Source organism: Neolamprologus brichardi, chromosome 3 (assembly GCF_056152115.1).
Source record: "Neolamprologus brichardi isolate AB-2024 chromosome 3, ASM5615211v1, whole genome shotgun sequence".
Taxonomy (NCBI): Eukaryota; Metazoa; Chordata; class Actinopteri; order Cichliformes; family Cichlidae; genus Neolamprologus; species Neolamprologus brichardi.
This window is the reverse complement of record NC_142106.1, coordinates 60,129,409-60,152,409: the sequence shown is the minus strand read 5'-3', so window position 1 is coordinate 60,152,409 and position 23,001 is coordinate 60,129,409. Positions and strand designations below refer to the sequence as shown.

General features: G+C 42.0%; 1 protein-coding gene across 10 annotated transcripts in view; it reads left to right on the top strand.

The window, feature by feature from the left end:
- The window catches only part of LOC118453432 (protein NLRC3-like), an 815,502-nt gene that overhangs the window by 154,825 nt on the left and 637,676 nt on the right, over window positions 1-23,001 (top strand). For 5 of the 10 annotated variants that reach the window (XM_087837967.1, XM_087837978.1, XM_087837983.1 and 2 more), the window contains one exon: window positions 22,624-22,797. The exons of 3 other annotated variants lie outside the window; for them this stretch is intronic. In XM_087837967.1, the coding sequence (XP_087694093.1) occupies window positions 22,624-22,797 (174 nt within the window). Of the gene's footprint in view, window positions 1-9,410; window positions 9,585-9,812; window positions 9,987-22,623; window positions 22,798-23,001 lie in introns of all 10 variants that reach the window. 2 more of the 10 variants (XM_087837991.1, XM_087837990.1) reach the window with 1 other exon arrangement.

The following is a 23,001-nucleotide window of genomic DNA, read 5'->3' as shown; positions in this document are numbered from 1 at the left end:
GCACAATCCAGATCCAGCCTATAAGAACATGAGCTCTGATCCTTCAGCCCCTCTGACAAGTTTATTATCCTCCAGTTGTTCACTTCTCTCCAACAACCAGGAGTTTAACTCTGTTCTTTTAAAGCAAATACTTGAGCTACCAGACTGCACCTACATCTTTTTCAGATGTTCTTATTTTAAGGTCTGGTTTGTGTCTCATCTTTATTGCAATCCCCAATGTCTCTCTGTTTTTCCAAATATAAATCTGTTACCTCGGTGTGGCCAGAACAACATGGTGAACCCAAAATACAGACAAAGGAGAAGGAACTGAATATTACTAGACGTGAAGGCTTTATTTACACACAGGAACTTGACACTTGGAATTTTTAACATGAACTGTGAACTATGGCGGAAGTCAAGTACTTGAAGCTGTGAGCATGAAGTGGGCTCTATGGTAGGTTTCCGGAAATGTGTCTTGGTTGATGGTAATCTGATTCACTGTAACAGATGAAGAGCAGCATCAGAAAGATCACTGGTGGAGGTTACAGTAAGTGAACGAGGTTATCTTCAATGTCTTACTTGGGGTTTCTGTAGCTCAGGAGGTAAAGCTGGTCTGATCTGACGTACTGATCGGAAGGTTGGTGGTTCGATCCCTGGCTCCTCCAGTTGCATGTCAAGTATCCTTGGGCAAGATACTAACCCCAACTTGAATGTGTGTGAATGTACTTAGAAAGCACTAAGTACAGATAAAGTGTTTGTGATTGGGTGGATGTGGCATGTTGTATAGAGCGCTTTGAGTACTCCGGGAGAGTAGAAAAATGCTATATAAGAATCAGTCCATTTACCATTTACTTGTCAGCAGTTGGAAAGCAACTTGGGGAAGGCAGGTGGTGAGGTCTGGGTGAGTACTTGTTAGCTTTGAATCCAGGCAAAGTGGTCCAGTAAGTCTAAGAGACGAAAGGCATTAATGTGGCTGTGAGTGAATCAAGAAGACCAGCATCCAGGAAAACGTGACTGAACTGCAAGGGTGAGTAGATGATCCGAGGATTAGGAGGTTAGCAGAGTTGTTGAGAGTGCTGATGTTATATTCAGCCTAGTAGATTACTGTCAGGTGTGGACAATGGACAGGCTGACCAGGCTTCACCCAAAGGCAGAAAGCAGAGTCTAGTGGGAAACCACAGCCGCTCACACAGACCATGACAGCAGCATGACCCCCCCCCCCCCCCCCCCCCAAAGCATTCTCTTTCACTTGGCATCATTTACCTCTCCCTTCTCCAATTTCTGATGTGTCCACCTTTACAATGATAACTGTGATCAGGGTGACCCAAAAAGGTGTCGTGGTGAACAGATACTTCAGTTTGGTGAATGCAGTTTCAGCTTTGGGGGACCAGATGCATGCTGAGACTTTAGCTACCTGACTATAGTTGCAAATGAACCGTCTATAAAAATTTGCTATTCCCAAAACCCATTGGAGATGCTTCTGGAATCTACAATGGGTACAAGGGGTAGGCCACTCTGTGAAAGGTTTTACTTTTGCCAGATCCGTCTTCACCTGCCCCCGTGCCAAAATGTAACCGAAAAAAGTTATTGATGAGGAATGGAATTCACACTTTTCTGCTTTGACATAAGGTTTATTATTCAGCAAACGTTGGAAAAATAGCATGTACATGAGACTGATGTTCCTCGCAGGTTTTGGGAAAAATGAGAATATCATCCAGATACACCAATACGAACCTGTCAAGGAAGTCCCGGAGGACATCGTTAACTAATGTTGAAACATTGCGGGAGCATTAGTTAACCCAGGCGGCATGACCAAATACTCGTAGTCCCCCAATGGCATGTTTAAAACGGTCTTCCACTTGTCTCCCTGATTGATCTGGAAAAAGTGGTAAGCGTTGCGGAGGTGGGGTTTTGTAAACCCTGTGGCGCTGTGAAATGGCCTGAAAGCAGAGCTAATGAGGTAATAGGTACTTATTCTTGATGGTAATATCACTGAGGCCCCTGAAGTAAATGCATGGCCAGAGAGAGCCATCCTTTTTCCCCACAAAAAAGAAGTTCCAACTTGAGATGACAACCGTTGGATTATGCCTGCACCGAGGGATTCCTTAATGTACTTTTCCATAGCCGCACACTCAGGTCTAGACAGGTTATACAGCCAGCTAGAAGGCCGGGTGGAGCCAGAGAGTAGTTCTATGGTACAGTCATGTGGTCTGTGAGGTGGCAGTGAAAGCGCTTTACTTTTGCTAAATACTTCCTGAAGATCATGACATTTGGTGGGCACAGAGGAGAGATCTAAAACAGTCTCAGTGTTGGTTGATGGTTCCACAGGTTCTGGTGGACGGGCGGAAACAAGGCAATTTGAATGACAGAACAGATTACCCTCTGACCTGACCAGTCTAAGTGTGGGTTATGTAATTCTAGCCAAGGAAACCCGAGTATGAGTGGTTTGTGAGGTGCATGAAAAGCAAAAAAGGTAAGTGTTTTCTTGTGATTGCCAGGGGTGACAGGCTCTATGCGGTGAGTTATGTGAGGGGACACTCGGTTATTTAATGACTTAGTGAGAATGGGCGGATTAAGGGCGGATAGAGGGATGTTTAACTGTCTCGCTAACTCAGACTCCATGAGGTTCTGATTGAACAAGAGCCTGAAAGGTCTGGTTAACTAGCACAGAGACTTGGAGTTGCAATCTGGGTTTTCTTTGTTTGTGTTAGTATCCTCCACCCTTATCCCCGAACTTACCAGTGGGCAGACCCTGGTGTGGAATCGAAAACAGACAGGTTCATCGCGAGAAGCAAGCTGATCTTTCATGGTTTGATTTAATGACTGAAAAAATACAGCGGACGGTGGTTAGTTGTTAGCTGTAAAGAAAGTCTTTACAAACTCAACCAGGAAATCATCATGCGAGCAGAAAGAAAGAGGATGAGCAGATAGGTATTGGGCATAATAATTACTGAACAGAGACGTCCTGCTGTGAACTTTGTTGCTGTGGATCTAAAATGTAAAAATACATCTGAGAAGATTTCTAATCATGATTTTATGAGCTCCCCACAGTTTGATTCTGTTCATCTGGACGTAGCGCTCTCAGCGGGAGAAACGTTTTTTCACTCATCAAGGTGACTACTTCAGGCTCAGCTCACTGCAGCTTTCCAAATTCAAAATTCAAATTGTATTTGTCACATACACAGTCATACACAGTACGATATGCAGTGAAATGCTTAGACAAATGCTCGTGACCTAAAGAAAAAAAAAGAAAAGGCTATGAATAAGATAGGAAATAAATATGAAAATTAAAAGGGTAAATTTAACTAGGAAGGAATAAAATAAAATAAAATATAAAAATTAAAGTTAAAAATGAAATAACTGTACAACACAAATTAGACTGAAGGGTAAATTTAACCGGGAAAGAATAAGATAAAATATATAAATTAAAGTTGAAAATAAAATAACTGTACAACAAAATACACAATACACAGTATAGAAATATATAAGAATGTATGAAGAAATATATATATATATACACAATAACAGCAGCTGTACAAGTATTAACTGGAAATGAAGAATATAATGTCCAGTGTTGTGCAATCCGCATTATTTAGTGTCTTGTGCAGTGCAAATATGCTTAATGTGATAAAGTGAGAACAATGTCCAGAATGTCCAGTGTGTGTGTAAGAACTATATGTGTGGGTCAGTACTGTGTGGTGGTGTGATTGAGAGACCGTATCGCCTGCGGGAAGAAGCTCCTCCTCAGTCTCTCTGTGTTGGTCTTCAGGGAGCGGAATCGCTTTCCTGACCTCAGCAGAGAGAACAGTCTGTTGTTGGGATGGCTGAGGTCCTTCACGATCTTCCTGGCCTTGGTCCAGCACCGCCTGCTGTAGATTGAGTGCAGGTCAGGGAGCTTGGAGCGGATGGTGCGCTGATCGCACAACTCTCTGTAGAGCTCGTCTGTCCTGCAGGGTGCTGTTCCCGAACCAGGTTAAGATGTTTCCCGTCAGGATGCTCTCTATGGTGCACGAGTAAAAGTTCCTGAGCACCTTGGAGGGCAGTCGGAAGTCTCTCAAGCGTCTGAGGTGGTAGAGACGCTGTCGGGCCTTTTTCACCACGGTGTTGATGTGACAGGACCATGACAGGTCCTGCGTGATGTGAACTCCGAGGTATTTGAAGCTGTCCACTCTCTCCACTGGGCACTCGTTGATGACGGGGGTCTGGTAGTTCCTCTCCTGCTTAGTGCTGAAGTCCACTATCAACTCCTTTGTCTTACTGACGCTTAGAGGGAGGTTGTTCCTCTGGCACCAGTTCTCCAGATTCCTAATCTCCTTCAGGTAGGCTGTCTCATTGTTATCAGAGATCAGGCCCACCACGACGGTGTCGTCAACAAACTTGATGATGGTGGTGGAGCTGGTAGTGGCCACACAGTCATATGTGTACAAAGAGTACAGCAGGGGGCTCAAAACACACCCCTGGGGGGCTCCAGTGCTGAGAGTGGTGGAGGCTGAGACATGTCCGCCCATCCTTACTGCCTGTGGTCTGCCAGTTAGGAAGTTGGAGATCCACTGACACATAGATGAGCTGAGTCCCAGATGCTCCAGCTTGGTGGTGAGTGTGGAGGGAATTATGGTATTAAATGCAGAGCTGTAGTCTATGAAGAGCATTTTAACATAATTCCCCCTTCTAGTGTCCAAGTGAGTAAGTGATGTGTGGAGGAGATGAGAGATGGCATCGTCTGTGGAACGATTTGGACGGTAAGCGAACTGTAGTGGGTCCAGTGTGTCTGGTAGTGAAGAAATGATGAAGTCTCTGACCAGGCGTTCAAAGCACTTCATCACTACTGAGGTGAGGGCTACAGGGCGATAGTCATTAAGAGAAGCAGGGTGGGGTTTCTTCGGGACAGGAACAATGATGGACTCCTTGAAGCATGTGGGGATCACTGACCGAGATAAAGAGATGTTGAATATCTCAGTGAACACAAGGAGCTAGCTGGTATGCGCAGTTTATGAGGATACGACCTGGGATGCCGTCTGGTCCTGCTGCTTTCCTGGTGTTCACTCTCTTGAAGGCTTACTTCATGCTCGGAGATGACGAGCATGAAGTAATCAGTCATCGAGTGCGTCCTGTAACGCGGCCACCAGCAGATTTAGTTTCAGTCAAACTAAATCTGCCTATTATTCTACCATTGTCTGTTCAAGTGAGAACTCCACCAAGACCCTATTCTCATTATTCAACTCCTTTAACAGGCCACCTGATTCTCTGCCCGCTCATCTCTGTTCATCTAACTTCTGCGACGCTCTAATGCTATTCTTTACTGAAAAAATTCATAAAATACACCTTGACTTGGTCCCTAATGCTCAATGTAGCTCCTCTGTCGCAATTCCACCCCCTTCTCACTTCCTCCCTGTTTTTCAACTTCCATCTTTAACTGATATTGCTGATCTCATCCACAAATCAAAGCCTTCTACCTGCCAGCTTGATCCTATCCCCACTGTCCTTGTCAAAGCCTGTTTACCCCCTCTCCTTCCCCTCATATCTGCTATTATTCACTCTTCACTCACCACTGGAACTGTTCCTGCTTCTTTCAAAGTTGCCGTCATTACCCCAATCCTCAAAAAAAAACAGGTCTAGATCCCAATAACTTTAATAATTTCCGTCCTATCTCCAATTTACCATTCCTCTCAAAAATTCTTGAAAAAATAGTTGCTTCTCAAGTCCATCTACACCTAACTGATAATAACCTTTACAAACAGTTCCAGTCTGGTTTCCGTCCTCTGCATAGCATCGAAACTGCTCTCATAAAAATAACAAATGATCTTCTTATGGCAGCTGATTCTGGTCTCCTCTCCATCCTTATTCTCCTTGATCTGAGTGCAGCCTTTGACACCATCTCTCATCCCATTCTTCTTAGCAGATTAGCTTCCATTGGTCTCTCTCATACTCCATTAGCCTGGTTTAAATCATACCTGTCTGACCGCACTCAGTTCATTCAATTAAAATCCTTCACTTCTCAGCCTTCTCCTCTATCTACTGGGGTGCCCCAGGGATCTGTCCTCGGGCCCCTTCTTTTCATCTGTGAAAAGATTTTACCTTATTGTTTAGCTTTATTTAAATTGCACAGTAATGCCTGTACATAGCGTGTCAGCAAATTCTTTAGCTGGAGCAAAGTGATCACATGAGGAAGTTGCTCAAGTTAGACAAACACCCACATGTATTGTTTTAACCCACTACAAGATCGTTAATCAACTTGTTCCTCTTCGTTTTGCAAGCTTGCATCCTGTGCAGCCTCGCATGCAAGCAGCAGATAAGAAGTTGTTTTTTCCTAACTTGTACTCCACCCATGAGTGTTACGTGAGGGGACAGTATATAATAAACTCTGAGTGAATGCCTGGCGCGCTTTGCCTACACTTTCTGTAGTCGACGGAAGGTGTCAGGTAATCGTCCATGTACATGAATTAACTCTGGGCCCGTGATTCTTTGCTTTCCTGAGGTTTTTCTCCTTACATCATCATTTACCTTCTTCCACTCGGACACATTTTTCATAAATATAACATTCAGTTCCACTGCTATGCCGATGACACCCAGCTTTACCTCTCTACCAAACCCGATTCTACTCTTCCTCCACCCTCCCTCACCCTCTGCTTAGCTGAACTCAATTCCTGGTTCTCCTCCAACTTTCTTAAACTCAACAGCAATAAATCAGAACTTCTCCTGGTCGGCACTAAACGGTTGCTCTCCAGAATTAACAATTTCTCTCTCACCATCAATAATTCGCTGGTCCCTATCTCTCCCTCTGTGAAAAGCTTGGGTGTCATTCTCGATAGCACATTATCTTTTAATTCACATATCAATAATGTCACACGTGCAGCATATTTTCAACTCCATAATATCAATCGCCTCCGCCCTTTCCTCACTCCTCATGCCACTGCCATTCTCGTCCATAATCTTGTTATCTCTCGAATTGATTACTGTAACTCACTATTATTTGGCCTTACACAAAAATCCATCAACAAGCTCCAACGTGTCCAGAATTCTGCTGCCCGTATTATTACTAGGACTTCCTCTACCCACCACATCTCCCCAATCCTGAAGCAGCTTCACTGGCTCCCGGTTAAATTCCGCATCCATTTTAAAATAATCCTTTATACATTTAAGGTTATTCATTCTCTCTCTCCACCATACCTCTCCGATTTAGTACAGATTTACTTCCCATCCCGGTGCCTCAGATCTTCATCTTCTCTTTCTCTCTCCGTTCCCTCCGCTCGTCTGATCACAATGGGGGGCAGGGCTTTTAGTTGCTCTGCCCCTCGACTTTGGAATTCCTTACCCCCTGACCTCAGAAACATTACTTCATTCCCTCTTTTTAAGTCCACCCTCAAAACTCATCTGTTTATAATTGCTTATATTTAAACCACTGTATGTTCTTAACTTTTATCTGTTATTTTTATTATTGTGTATATTTTCAGTTTTTGTGTTTTTATCTGTTGTACAGTGTCCTTGGGTGCTTTGAAAGGCGCTATTTTTAAATAAAATGTATTATTATTATTATTATTATTATTACCGATTGATCCGTCCAGCGCGCGACCTTCCTCTGAACCGGAACTTCCTGTTTCAGCCTTTGTTTGTATTTTGGCATGAGGAAGATGGCGGTGTGATCGGATTTGCCAAATGGAGGGCGAGATGGTGCCTTGTAGCCGTCCTTGACTGTAGTGTAGCAGTGGTCCAGTGTCCTTTCACCTCTGGTGGGGCAGGTGATATGTTGATAAAAGTTCGGCGCTGCGCGTTTGAGGTTGGCACTATTAAAGTACCCCGTCACAATAAGCGCAGCGTCCCGGTGTTGTGTCTGGTGCTGTGTGAGTGCCTGATGCGGCTCGCATAAGGCGGTGACCGTGTCCGCTTGTGGTGGAATATAAACAGCACTTATAACGACCGATGTAAACTCTCAAGGTAGATAAAAGGGACGACACATGATGGACAGTAGTTCCAGATTTGGTGTGCAGGAGCGTGTGAGAGGAACAACGTTCGCACTGTTGCACCAATTGTTGTTCACCATTAAACACACGCCGCCTCCCCTTGACTTCCCCGAGTCCCGTGTCCTGTCCATGCGGTGAACCGAGAAGAACTCGGCCGGCTGGATGGCGTGGTCCAGCACCGCTGGGTTCAGCCATGTCTCGGTGAAGCAGAGGAGATTTCAGTCCCGAATGTCTCTCTGGAACTTTATCCTGGTCCTGAGGTCATCAAGCTTGTTCTCCAGTGACTGGACGTTGGCGAGCAGGATGCTAGGCAGAGGTGTGCGGTGTGCACGAGCTCTCAGCCTGTTCTTGACGCCGGCTCGTTTCCCTCGAGGCCACCGTTTCGCGTCACGTCCTTTGTTCTCCCTCAAGATCTCACTCAGCCAGCTCGGATCCGGAGTTAAAAACTTCGAATTGTGAGTACATTGTATACCAGTAGAAACAAGAGTGTCACTGTCATACCTAATGTACCCAATGGTGATGGTTTTGCCGATTTAGAAACGCTGAAAACTAACTTAAAAAACAAAAACAAAGAAAAGGTGGTCGGAGCAGTCGTGACGGCAGCCGACCTCACCGGCGCCATCTTGGTCGGTCCCCAATCTTATAAAAAGTACATCTGCATAATGACTGAAGCCTAATGGCCAAGGAACTGACCTCCCAGCCTATTGTTCCTTCAGTGGGCTGGTTTCAGTCATTATGCAAATGTCCTTTTTATAGGGTTGGAAAGCTGCAGTCAGCTGAGACTGAAGAAGTCACCTGGATGAATGACGAAACGTTTCTCCCACTGAAAGCGCTACGTCCAGATGAACAGAATCAACTTTTGGGATTTACTAACCTGGATGATTGAGCATGCATCAAGACGAGTTTTTATGAGGTTTACAGTTTCTTATAATTTCTAAACCCGAAGGTGGAGGAGATGGAGCTCATGATAACTGGCTACTGCCCTTCAGCGTGCTTTATGAAATCATCCAATCAAAATAAAGTTGGCCTTTAGGGAGAGCGGGGCTTTAAAGGAGAATGAGCCAAAGCAGTTTTTAGACAGAAAATGAAACGAGAGTCTGCACCAAGTCCAGGATGTGATACATTATTTATAACTACATTTACAGTAATCACACATATTAGAATTAATAAAGTGACCAGCAGTACTGTAGTAACTGTAATACTGCAGTACTCACAGGCCTGTGCCAGCAGACACTGAACTACTGTCACTAAATTAACCTGCTCTTCACTGGTTTCCATTTACATACATTGGAATAATTGTGTTTAATTTGAAATATTTTTCTTCTGTTACACTTAAATTCTTGAACTTTTTTTATTTAATTGTTCATTGTAGTGTACTCATTTGTACACATTTGATTACTTATGTTCAACATATAAAGAGATTTTATTTGATAATAAATATTATTGTTTTGTTGTTCTTGTTATTTTTTTCAGGCTGAGCAGCTGTAACATTTCAGAGGAAGGCTGTGAACTTTTCCTGTCAGTCATCAGCTCCCAGTCCTGTAGTCTGAGAGAGCTGGACCTGAGTACCAACAGCCTGAATGATTCAGCAGTAAAGCTTCTGTCTGCTGCAGTGGAGAGCCCACAAGCCAAACTGAATATTCTGAGGTCTGACCGATTTCTATTCTTATTTCTTTTGTTTGTTTGTTTTGTTTTGTTTTTAACTGAGAAAATAAATCCAGCAATTTAAACAGTAAAGGTAAACTTGATCAATTTACTGTTGTTTCGTACCACATCAGTTCAGCATAAAACAACAAGGATTCTTAAAATATAAGATTAGTTATTGCACCCTGATTACACTTTAACATCAGTCTTTGTTCATGTTTTCATTTTCAGACTCAACGTCTGTGAACTTTTAGCGGAAAACTGTGAAGCTGTGTCCTCAATGCTCAGCTCTCAGTCCTCTACTCTGACAGAGCTGGACCTGAGTATCAAAAATGTGCAGGATTCAGGAGTGAAGTTTCTGTCTGCTGGACTACAAAGTTTAAACTGTAAACTAAATACTCTGAGGTCAGATTTTTTTCCCCTCTTTATTTATAAAGTTTTGCACATGTAATTTGACATATCAGGCCCAATAAAGCAAGTACCAACCGATATAAAGACATATATCAAAACAAATTAGGCCATTAAGATTAGGATGATAACAATAAAACAGAAAAAAGAAAAAAGAAAAAAAAAGGAAAAAAGGAAGAAAAAAAACAAACAAACAACCCACACACAGAAAACAACAAAAAAACAAACAAACAAACAAAATAATTAAAAAAAAATTAACTCCCTCCCAAAACCATAACAAAAGGGAACCCTGTGGTACAAAGGTTTAGTCTGTTGCAAGTGTTTTCAATGAGTTAAAGTAAATGATAAAAGGCTGCCACATCTGTGAGAACTTATTAACATTTCTTCTGAGTCTAAATTTTATTTTCTCCATTTTTAAAAAGAACATAACATCTTCCAGCCAACGTGATCAGGCTGGAGGGTGAGGAGCTTTCCAGGACAGCAAAATTCGACGCCGTGCCAGCAGTGAAGTGAAAGCGATAATATCCAGTTGCTTACGACTAAGGTTTAGGGTGGCGTCCTCAGAAACACCAAAAATGGCAACTAGTGGACATGGTTTGAGAGTAACGCTCAAAACATGAGAGAGCACTTCAGAGTAAAAAGTTCAGTATAATTGAAGTGACGCGCAGGCAAAAAACATATGACTTAAATCACAGGGGGAGGTGTTGCATCTGTTGCACAGGTCAGGAATGCTGGGGTATATTTTAGATAATCTAGATGTTGAGAAGTGTAATCTGTATACCGTCTTAAACTGAATAAGGGAGAGTCTTGCACATGAGGCTGAAGAATGAATTCTGTCAATTACTTTGTCCCAGTAACCTTCAACAAACTGAAGACCCAGTTCCTGTTCCCAACTCGAGGCAATTTTCTTGGTTGAGTAATTGCCTGATGCCATAATTAAAGTATATATTTGTGATATTAGAGCCTTACTGTGAGGCTTCAACTGGAATAAGTCTTCCCACCAAGGCTTGAGAGGTTGACTTGGAAACTCTGGCAAGATAGAAGATGCACAGTGTCTTATTTGAAAGTAGCGGAACAAATGATACGAGGGCAAATTATACAAAGAACAAAGTTCACTAAAGCTGAGAAAAATGTTATCTTTGAAGAAGTCATAAAAACATTTGATACCTTTTCTTGCCCATATACGGAAAGAGGAGTCTACCAGGGATGGGGGAAGAGGTGGTTGTTGCAGATTGGGGTCAGAGCAGAAGCAGAGACAGAATTGAAGTGACGCCGGAATTGATACCATATTTTTAGAGAGCCAATTTGAACAGGGTTGTCTGTGAATCGTAACAAGGAGACAGGAAGGGATGAAAATAATAGTGCTGGGAGTGAGGAAGAGAAATATGATTGAGCCTCAAGGCAACACCAAGAAGCCTGAGGATCAGTCAGCCAATAGGTATACTTCTGAATGTTGGCTGCCCAATAATAAAACATCAAGTTGGGCAGAGCAAGACCCCCACTGAGCTTACCCTGTTGTAATGAGGTCATACTAATCCTGGGGGTCTTATTTGCCCATATAAATGATGAAATCATTTGATTCACAGATTTGAAAAAGGACTTAGGTAGAAACAATGGGATACACTGAAAAATATAGAGGAATTTAGGTAGAATATTCATTTTTATAATATTAATCCTGCCAAGAAGTGATACAGGAAGATTTGCCCACCTTTGAAAAGCCAACCTTACATAGATCAGCAAAGGGTTAAGATTTGCTGTTCGCAAAGCTTTAAATGAACTGGTAATATGCACTCCTAGATATCTAAAACCTGAAGAAGCTAAATGGAAATTAAAATCTGTCTGTCTAAGCTCTTTTGCAGCTGGGTTTATAGGAAAACATTCACATTTTTGTATATTAATCTTGTACCCAGAGAAAGAGCCAAAACTCAGAAGTATTTTCATTACAGAGGATAAATGAATTGTTGGATTTGTAACATAAAGTAATAAGTCATCTGCATACAGAGCAACCCTATATTCCGTACCACCACGAATAACCCCTTGAAACAGAGGCGAGGTTCTGAGAGTCACAGAAAGAGGCTCTATTGCTAAAGTGAAAAATAAAAGTGAGAATGGGCAACCTTGATTTGTACCACGTGATTCACATTATTAGAAACAGATGCCAGTGGCGTAGTATATAAAAGGTGAATCCAAGATATAAAACTGTCACCAAAACCAAATTTCCTCAAGACTGCGAAACGATACTCCCATTCCACTCGATCGAATGTTTTTTCAGCATCCAATGAGATCACCACCTCAGGGACGGTGCTATGATTTTTGGAGTATATTATATTAAGAAGGGACCGTATATTAAAAAAGGAATGTCTTCCTTTAATAAAGCCTGTCTGTTCGTCTGATATAATAGAAGGGAGAACTCTTTCCAAATGGGTTGCTAGCAGTTTGGATAAGATTTTAAAGTCTACATTAAGAAGGCTTATTGGTCGATAGGAGCCACAACAGGTAGGATCCTTTCCCTCTTTATGCAGTAATGAGATAGAAGCCTGTCTTAGTGTCTGAGGGAGAGAGCCGCATTTCAGTGACTCCTCAAAAACCGACAGCAGCAAAGGGGCCAGTTTTAAGTGGAATTTCTTTTAAAATTTGGCAGGGAACCCATCGGGACCAGGGGACTTTCCAGACTGTAAGGATGTGATTGATGATATAACCTCATCCAAAGTGAGTGGTGCATCAATTTCTGCTGCTGTTGAGGTTGTAATTGTAGGGGTATCCAATTTGTTAAGAAACTGGTTCATATAAATAGAATTAGAGGGGAACTCTGATGTATACAGAGAACTATAAAATGACTTAAAAATTGAGTTGATTTCCGTTGGATCAGAAGTCAAAGTTCCCGATTCATTTCTAATTTGCAAAATTTGGCAAGATGCCGATTGGTGACGTAGCTGGTGGGCTAGCAGACGAGAGGCTTTATCACCATGTTCATAATAGTTGCCACGGGACCGTAATAACAATTGCTCTGCATCATGGGTCGACAGGAGACTGAACTCCGATTGCAGGTTAAGACGCTGCTTATATATTTCAGGTGAGGGAGTTTGAGCGTGTTGCCGGTCTAGAGCTTGAATTTTGGCAGAAAGTTCATTTTGCTTAGCTTTCTTTGATTTAGATAGGTGAGATAAATAGGAAATTATTTGGCCCCTGAGGTATGCTTTAAGAGTTTTCCATAGCAGAGAATTTGAGATATCCTCAGACTCATTCGTAGTTAAGAAGTTATCAATTGCAGATGATATATAGTCACAGAACACTGAATCAGACAAAAGAAGAGAGTTCAACCTCCATGGGTGCTGAGGTCTATAGCCAGGAGACAAAGCCATATCCAGGACTAATGGAGCATGATCAGATATAACAATCGGGAGATATTCAGAGTTGCAAACCTTAGAAGCCATGGAGCCATTTATAAAAAAGTAATCGATCCGAGAATATGTGTGATGAACATTTGAAAAAAAGGAATATTCTCTGGCTTGGGGATTAAAAAACCTCCAAGGATCAATGTATCCATTTTGGGTCAAAAAGTGTGAGAAAGCCCTGGACATAGCAGATGATGCTTTAGAGCCAGTGGCAGATTTGTCTAAAGCTGGGTCAATAACGCAGTTTAAATCACCTCCGAATATCAGGAGGTGTGTATTTAAGTCAGGAATCATCCTCAAAAGATTATTAGCAAACAGAGCGTTGTCAAAGTTTGGGGCATAGACGTTCACTAAAACCACTGGGTTATTCATGAGGGTCCCTACAACAATTAGATATCGTCCATTTTTGTCAGCAATCAATTTAGTGAGAGAAAAATGTATCTCATTCCTAATTAAAATTGCCACTCCTCTGGCTCGAATATCAAAGTTTGAGTGAAACATATGACCTATCCATGAAGGTTTAAGTCTTTTATGATCTTCGACTCGCAAATGAGTCTCCTGGAGAAAAGCTACATCTGCACTGAGATGTTTTAAGTGGCTGAGAACCCGAGATCTCTTTACCGTACCGTTCAAGCCTTTCACATTCCAAGACAAGAATGTAATAGTACTATTGTTAGTGCTATAACTAGCCATATATATGTTTTACTGAAATCTGGTGACAATGACAAGATGACCGTACATGGGAGGAGACAAGAGAAAACAAAACAAAAAAAAAACAAAAAAACAAACCCACATACAACCAAAGCAAACAAACACAGGAACAATAACTCGGGGCCATAGTTTCCCCCCACCCCACCCCACCCACTAGGTCCCCTTTCTGAACTAAGGTGACTGCAGTATATTCCCAACAACTTCAACCTCCTAGCCCAAACTCCTGCTACATAGAAACTCCATATAACCTTAACTTTAAAGTACTAAGTGTATATCCCAGTATAAGTCGAACCTTCTAGGGATCAGTGAACATTAATTCAAAATATTACAGAAGAAACATAAGAACCAAGTGTTAAAACGGTGACAAATAGTATACCATGAAGTAACAGAAACATGTAGTGCTTGCCTGCCTTCTCTGTAATCGTCCGATTGCCTGTAAGTCAACAAGGATTCAAGTCACTTTACTCGCAGCTGTCAGTCACTGTGGCCTTTGAGCTTCAGCCTCGTTCCTCAAGCCCAGCCTCAAGATATTTTGTTTTTTAAAATGAACCAATTAAACATTTTATTCAAGGCTTCCGGTTCCGGCGCTCGTGGGGATGGCAACCTAGTAAGAGAGCTCTCAACCGAAACTTATTAAAACTGCCCCAAGTAAATCAATACACTAAGTGCACATAAAGAGGAAAAAGGGGCCTAAATGACGTATAGAAAGAACAAAAGAGCTAAGAAGTTAACGTTCGAAAACGTGGAAGATGACAACGTGCAGCTAACAGAAGGGGCTAACGTTAGCCCCTATGGGGCTAGCCGGGGCCACTCTCCCACTCCTAGCCGCGAGGATTCTGGGACAGAAGATGAGGATGACCCAGCAAGTGTGACGCTGATACTGAAAGAACTGAGAGGCATTGGGAAAGAGGTAAAAGAATTTCGAAAAGACACGAAAGCACAACTGCTGGAAATAAGGGGTGAGTTGGATAAAGCCAATGTGTGGCTTAACGATGTGGAAACCAGGGTTGCTGAACACAAAGATAAGCTCCAGAACACAGACGAGATTTTGTCTGAGATACTAACAATGCAGGAAAAGTTTCAAACAAAACTAACATCACTGGAGGCTTACTCGAGGAGGGAGTCGCTCAGGCTGTACGGGGTGCCGGAGGGAGCAGAACCGGGAGCTCTATCTATGGCCCACTTTGTGGAGAAGCTACTCCAGGAGAATCTCGCCATCCCACCATCAACACCGTTACAAATTCAGAGAGCACACAGAGTGTTATCGTTACTCCCTCCAGACGGCTCCCAACCCAGATCGATCCTGGTAAAATTCTTGTGCTTCACGGTTAAAGAAAAAGTGCTGAGGCTCGCTTGGCAAAAGAAAGGTTTTATGCTGAATTCCAGCAAGATCAACCTCGACCACGATTTCCCTCCTGAGATCATGGCTTTGAGGAAGGAGTATGCAGAGGCACGAAAGGTCCTAAAAGAGAAGAATGTACGGTTTAGGACCCTCTACTCAGCGCGCCTTAAGGTTTTTTTTCGAAGAAGGAGCGAAAACCTACAACACGGTGGAGGAGGCAACAGCTGACCTGGCAAGTCGGGGCCTGCCGGTAAAGGTGATTACACCACCGGCAACCCCCAGAGAAAAACTACAAAGAGGCCCGCTGTGGCGGGGAGTTGGTGATCGGCGTCCGCGTCAGATCCGAGGAGCTGCGGGATATAGAGAGAAGCTGCAAGTATACAGACGTGAAGAGAACTAATTTAATGTTATGTATTAGCTATGGACAACATGGTGAATTATGGTTACTGTCGAGGTAAAATGGGTGGGGCTTCTCGTGCTGTGAGTGCCGTCGCAGTGGAAGGCCCCCTAACTCAGGGAGTAATAAGGGGTTTCCCTTCAAGTTGTGAGGGTGTCAGTGGAAGTGCTCCACTGTCAGAAGCCAGCTTAGGAGCTTTCAAGCTCCAGTTATATTCAAATGTTTTCAGTTCATTCCTAACTTTTTTCACTTGTTACTGTTTTAAGAGGGGGTTGCCTGCTGCTATTGAGTTTATGCGCTGTGGTAATTTAATATATCTTTATGGGAAGTGAGTCTTGTGGGCAAGGGCGTAGATTTGGTTGTGGCATTGGTGGGGACGGATGGTTCAACCATCAACCCCTGCCCCATTTCTAACTTTTTCCTTTTGGTTTTTGCTTCCTGATTTAAAAAAAAAAGGGAGAAATATACTTGCCTACATATGCTATTCTACATGCTTTTAAACCATTTAAAATTACAATTCATAGTTTTATATGTGAATTATAAAATGTTAAATTACTATTAAACAAATGACTTTAGGCTTTAGTTTACTTCACCCATATTCCATATAAATCAGGTATCATACAAAAGTAGAAATAGCTTCAAATACAGTCATGACAATAAAAGAATATGACTTTAAGGACTTAACAACATTACTTCAGTTATAGTACACCAACATCTCTGACACATTAGCACTAAGGGAACACTGAATGATCTGGTGGGTTTTGTCCATAAAACTACTCATCTAAGATTACCACAAAGTAAAAGATCTCTCAGCAACATTATGCAACATTTTAGGCACTACTGCCCTCTATCAGATCAGTGAGCTGGGATGTTTTATTCTAAACATGAACTACTGTTACAGCAACAGACATGGACTACATGCCCACACAATAAACACATGCCTGCTCCTCTCGTTAGCTGAAATGAACTGCTGGCATATTTGTTTTACAGCTATACTGTCCAGTCTCTCCTGGTGGACATGGCATCACATTATTCATAGTTACATACAATTTTAGACTGATGTGGAACAAGCCTAGCACCTACTTGCCAACCTTGAGACCTCAGAATTAGGGACACATTCAAAGGGGCTGGGGGGATATACATGTACATATATATACAAAAAACTTAAATCTTACAGTGTTTATTTATCGGATAAAATAAGTTAAATGTCACCGTTATTATTGTCCGGCCGGAAACAGGCCGGGGGTGTCCAAATTAAGAGGTTGCGTCCACCTGAGGATCCGGCCTTTGTGGTCTAAGTGGGCCGGGTCCTCCGAAAGCCGGGTAGACCGGAAATGAGCGACTGTGAAATTGGACGGTCTAGCCTTCAGAATTACGTCACCTGCCATCTGCTCCTTGCTGTCTAAAATATAACCGGACGCTGGCGTAGATGGTCGAATAAACTGCTGTTTTCACACAGCAGTTTATTCAGCTATGTGAGAACCCCAGAGGAATCCTACCGAGGGATTAGTAAAGTTTTATTTAATCTAATTTAATCTAATAACTTTAATCTCAGCCAAAATGATTTACTCACCAACAAATAAAACACAACTAAAGCACTGAAAAAGGCCAAACAATAACATGTTTAAGTTATTTGACGTTTACACAGCCACATTCTCGCCTGAAAATGTGTTAAAAGTTTATTTTGCGACCCAGAAAGAGTAATAAGAGTAATATTAAAACTAAGTAGCTGCAGTAATAGTAGCCATTGTTGGAAACTGGAATTGGCTGGGCCAGTCTGGGATATGGTTTTCAGTTTTGTTGTCTGGGTGGAAAATAGGGAGAAATTGGGGGGAGAATGGTCGCCTTCAGACTTGACCCTAAACTAGACTCCTCCACCCCGACCAACCAGGTAACAGCACTTACTAGAAAAGTCAATTCATGGTAGAGATGGGGATAATAGATGTATGGAGGGATTGCTACACATCTACCAGAGATTTCACTCATTACTCTGGTTCATTTAAAGTGTATGCAAGGCTCGACTACTTTTTCATGTTTAAAGTTGAAAGGTTTAGGGTCAGGGACTGTGACATATTAACAAGAGATCTATCTGACCACAGTCCTATCTCTCTATCTTTGCAGGTGGCTAGGAAAAAACTTACCACACTGTGGAAATTTAACTCGCACCTTAATGATCCTGCCATAGTTTCCAAATTAAAGGTAGACATTAAAGAATTTCTAGATGTTAATGACACAGGGGAGGTATCTCCAACTATTCTTTGGGATACGCTCAAAGCGGTAATGAGAGGTAAATTAATTTCTATTGCCTCCCACTTAAAGAGAATTAAAGGGCAAAAATTAGCAGATCTACAGGCAAATTTAAAGTTGAAAGAACAGGAAGACATAAACACCACAAATCCTACTGTAAAGCAGGATATCAGGAAAATACAGGGTGAAATTAATGATATTTACACCCAGGAGGCCCAAAATGGGGTGGCTGTAGCTCAGGTGGCAGAGCGGATCAGCCACTAACCGCAAGGTCGGTGGTTCAATCCCAGGTTGCTCCAGTCTGCATGCCAAATATCCTTGGGCAAGATACTAACCCCATGTTGCTCTCCGATGCATCCATCGGAGTGTGAATGTGTATGAATGTTAGATACTGCGCACTTAAGCTTAGAAGTGCTTGTGTGAATGGGTGTGATTGGGTGAATGAATTAGCTGTATAAAGCGCTTTGAGTGCTCGGACAGAGTAGAAAAGCGCTATATAAGAACCAGTCCATTTACCAAAATAACTTAATTTTTTTGAGGCAGAAATACTATGAGACAGGAGGGAAATCTGCAAAATATCTGGCACATAAATTACGCAAACAACTAAAGGAAAGTACAATATACCAAATCAAGGACCCCAAGACTAATATTCTGGAAACAAAATTAGAAGACATTCAGAAATGTTTTGAGACCTTCTTTAGGGAGCTGTACCCACAGCCCAATGCTACGGAGGAGAATTGTATAGATGCCTTTCTTAGCTCTCTAGAATTACCTTCACTCCCCGTCTCTCAAAATGAGTTTCTAACGCATCCCAATTTTAGTGGAAGAAATTAATGCAGCTCTTTCCAGATTAAAACCAGGTAAGGCAGTTGGGCCGGACGGGTTCTGTACAGAATGGTGTACGTCAGTTTAATGCTGGGTGGTGCTGCAATAGTAGCTATCCTCGGTCAGAAGGAGAGGCTGACATCCAGGGATTAGATTACCACAGGTGAAGTTTATTGGCGGTCAGATGGATGGTACAGGGGGGTATGGCATACAGTAGGAGGATGTGGAGAGGTGATATGGTGTGGTTTCTATGATTAAGAACAGGGTATGCATTACAACATGAATACAGATTAAAGATTAAGAAAACTGGCAACAAATTCCTCCACTACAAATCAGTCTGATACCACTTCTTACAGGGTTTACTAAGGCACTACCCAAAAGGCGCCACAAGAGGGCACTCCAACACAAGAGATGACCTATTTACACTGATGCACTTAGTAAACAGTCAGCCCCCTACTTAGCCACTACGTAATACAGTGATACAGATATTACAGTATACAAATTCACATAAATTGGCAGAGGGAACAAACAAAGCTGTAACAAGCCCAACACAATTAAATAACTGGGCTGCCAAAGCTATCGCTAACTAGCACATATGCTAAAGGTAACTAAAACGAATACACATGAGTAGCAGGGTAAACATCTTAAGCATGGAACATTAACTCATGTTTATGTGACGCACACCATCCCCAAGAAATACAGGATGGGCTATTTGCTTCCCTTCCCAGCATCTCTCTCCTCAATCGTTAGCCCAGGAACAAACGAAGACCATCTAGCTCAGACATCCCATGAATCCCATTACTGCCCAGAGGCTGCTGAATAATGTAGTTCACACTAACACAGGCTTTTCTACAGGTTCAGTTCTCAGTGGTATCGCACCCCGAGGGCAGATCTATTCCCCACATTGCTGAAGTCATTTAACTATCCTACAGGAGGGAGAAATCCCACCCCTCTGGAGGGAGGCAACTACTTCAGTTATCCCAAAAGAGGGGAAAGATAAACGATAATGTGGAAACTATCGACCAATCAGTGTCCTTAACTTGGATTACAAACTATTTACTTCTATTCTTGCTCGTAGACTGGAGAAGTTTCTACCTGACCTCATTAATTTAGATCAGACTGGTTTCATTCACTATAGACAAACAACTGACAATATTAGGAGAGTATTACACATCCCTACTCAAATACAAAAGAACAAAACTCAATCAATAATAGGAAGCTTGGACGCTGAGAAAGCCTTCGACTCTGTCAGATGGGTATTTCTGTATAAGGTTCTGGGGAAGTTTGGCTTTCAAGACAAGTTTATTAGAGTAATCCAAGGTCTGTATGCTCGACCCTCAGCCCGTAATAAGGTAAATGATGATTTGTCTAAGCCCTTTATTCTGGAACGTGGCTGTAGCCAGGGTTGTGCAATCTCGACACTTCTTTGATTTATTCATAGAAACATTAGGCCAAGCGATTAGACAAAATCATAACTTTATTGGTGTTGCGCTGTCAGGAGTTGAACATAAAGTGGTGATGTTTGCCGATGATGTACTGGTCTGCCTGGGGGAGCCAGAGAGGTCTTTTAGTGAGTTGATGTCTACTTTAAGTGATTTGGGGAAGTTATCTGGTTATAAGGTCAATATTTCAAAAACACAGGTGATGACTTTATATTATACAGCTTCTGCAGCTTTACGTAGGGAATTTAAAGTAAATTGGGATAATGAGAAAATTAAGTACCTGAGAATATATTTGACTGCAGACCTTTTGGGGCTCTTTCAGGCAAACTACGAGCCGATATCTGCAAGTATAAAAGGTGATTTGCACAGATGGAATCTGGTCCCCTTCTTGAGTCTCAGCTCCCGGGTAACCGCAATCAAGATGAACACACTCCCCAGACTGCTTTATCTTTTTAGAAACTTGCCAATAGAAGTGAGCGATTACCAATTTATTGAGTGGGACAAATGGATCCCCAGATGTATCTGGCAGGGCTGAAAGCCAAGGATTAAATATGCTACCCTCCAGCTCCCCAAGGAAAAGGGAGGATTGGGTCTCCCCTGCCTCAGGAATTACTATTATGCCGCTCAAATAACCCCCCTCTTATATTGGTACAACGAAACATACACGACTAGGTGGAAGGAACTGGAGTCCAACCTGTTGGACCGATTCCCTCTACAAGCTGTAATGGCAGATAAGGGTCTAATGTGCCAGCTGGAAAATCTGTGGAACCCCTGGTTAACCCACACCCTCCAAGTTTGGCAGAAGGTAATCAACATCTGTGGGATACACAAAATGCTAAAAATTTTCAGGTGGCTTGCTTTCGACTCGGATTTTATTCCAAACAGACACGACTCTAACTTTAAAGAATGGATATCCTATGGCCTTACAACATTCCTCTCTCTTACTCATAGAAATATGGTGCTCAGATTTGAGGCCTTACGGAACAATCATAACCTGACAAAATACAACTTTCATAGATACTTACAGCTGAGATCATATATTGATCATGAATGCCAACTTCCATGATGTTGAGTAGCATTTTTTCCTCATCCTGAAAAATGCCACAACCATGACCCCTACTAAATCTATTTCTAAACTATACAAAGCTCTCTCTAGTGCCAGCAAGGATAATACTTTATACACTAAGGATAAATGGGAAAGGGAATCAGGGATTGCTATTTCTGTGGGGGAGTGGGAAAATGTTTGGTACTGCCAGTGGTCCACGTCCAGTTCTATGAGCTGGAAGGAATATGGCTGGAAGAATATTATTAGGTACTTCAAGACTCCATATCAGGAGAGATACAAAGGGGATTATATGCAATGCTGGAGACAATGCGGCTCAACTGTTGCTAACCATTTTCATGTCTTTTGGAACTCTTGGAACTTTTGGACTCTCCCAAGTTAAAAAACTTTTGAATAGGTGTTCAGGTCTCCTTAAGTGCAGTCTTTAACGTTCAAATACCTTTAGATTTTAAGGTTTTATACATGGTTTGGTCCCCTTTCTGGAACGTAGGAGTGAGATTAAGTTGGTGCAATTACTCTTGGTGGCAAGTAAAAAAACCATTACTAGAAGATGGTTAAGCCCAGCCCAGCGTACCCTAGATGACTGGTTTGGGATCATTTTAGAGATGTTTAGGATGGAAAAACTTACATATCTGTTAAGAAATCAAAAAGCCAAATTCTACCAAATTTGGAACAATTGGATCCAATTCATTACCCCCACGAGGGCTGACTTCACTTGATCTCACTACTACTTGGTTGTTGTTGTTTTTTTGTTTTTGTTTTTTTTTTTACTTCTATTACTATGGCTTGTTTATTTACTTATTTGTTCACCATGATTGCAGCATGGGAACCCCCCTCCCCCCCAGTTTGTGTTTATAGTTCCATGTAATGTGTTCTATATATCTCCTTCGGGAGAGCATGCGAGCAACTCTCCTAGTAATAGCTAGTGGAGGTTAATATGCACCCTCTGATCACTTTGTTTATCATTTACTCTCCTGGACTTAATCTAAAACCTGGGAGGACTTTGTTCCCATGTCATTCATATACTGCTATGCAGATGTTTTTTTCTTGTCCAATCCAAATAAAGATATAATTTAAAAAAAACATTTTATTCAAGTTCATCCATATGATGTTGTATCGTAGTATGTTAAGGTTTCATCAAAAATAAAAAGATGGCATGTAATATAATAACAAACTTTACATAAGTATTATAGATTATCTTTTATTTTTCAGACTGGGTGGCTGTAACCTGTCAGAGAGAAGCTGTGAAGCCCTGTGCTCAGTCCTTAGTGCCCAGTCCTCCAGTCTGAGAGAGCTGGACCTGAGTAACTCTGACCTGCAGGACTCAGGAGTGAAGCTTCTGTCTGCTGGACTAAAGAGTTCACAGTGTGCAGTGGAAACTCTCAGGTCAGTCAAACTTTAACACATATGATCATTTAAAATGTGAATTATATTATTGATTGACTTATCTATAGAGCTTTTAGCTGAACTTATATTAATATTGGAGTGGAATATTAGAATCTGAATTACTGTGTAAAATTTTTTCACAGTCATATGTTTGTTTATTTTTAAACAAAATTCATGTACTGGCCATTTTACATAAATTTGGCT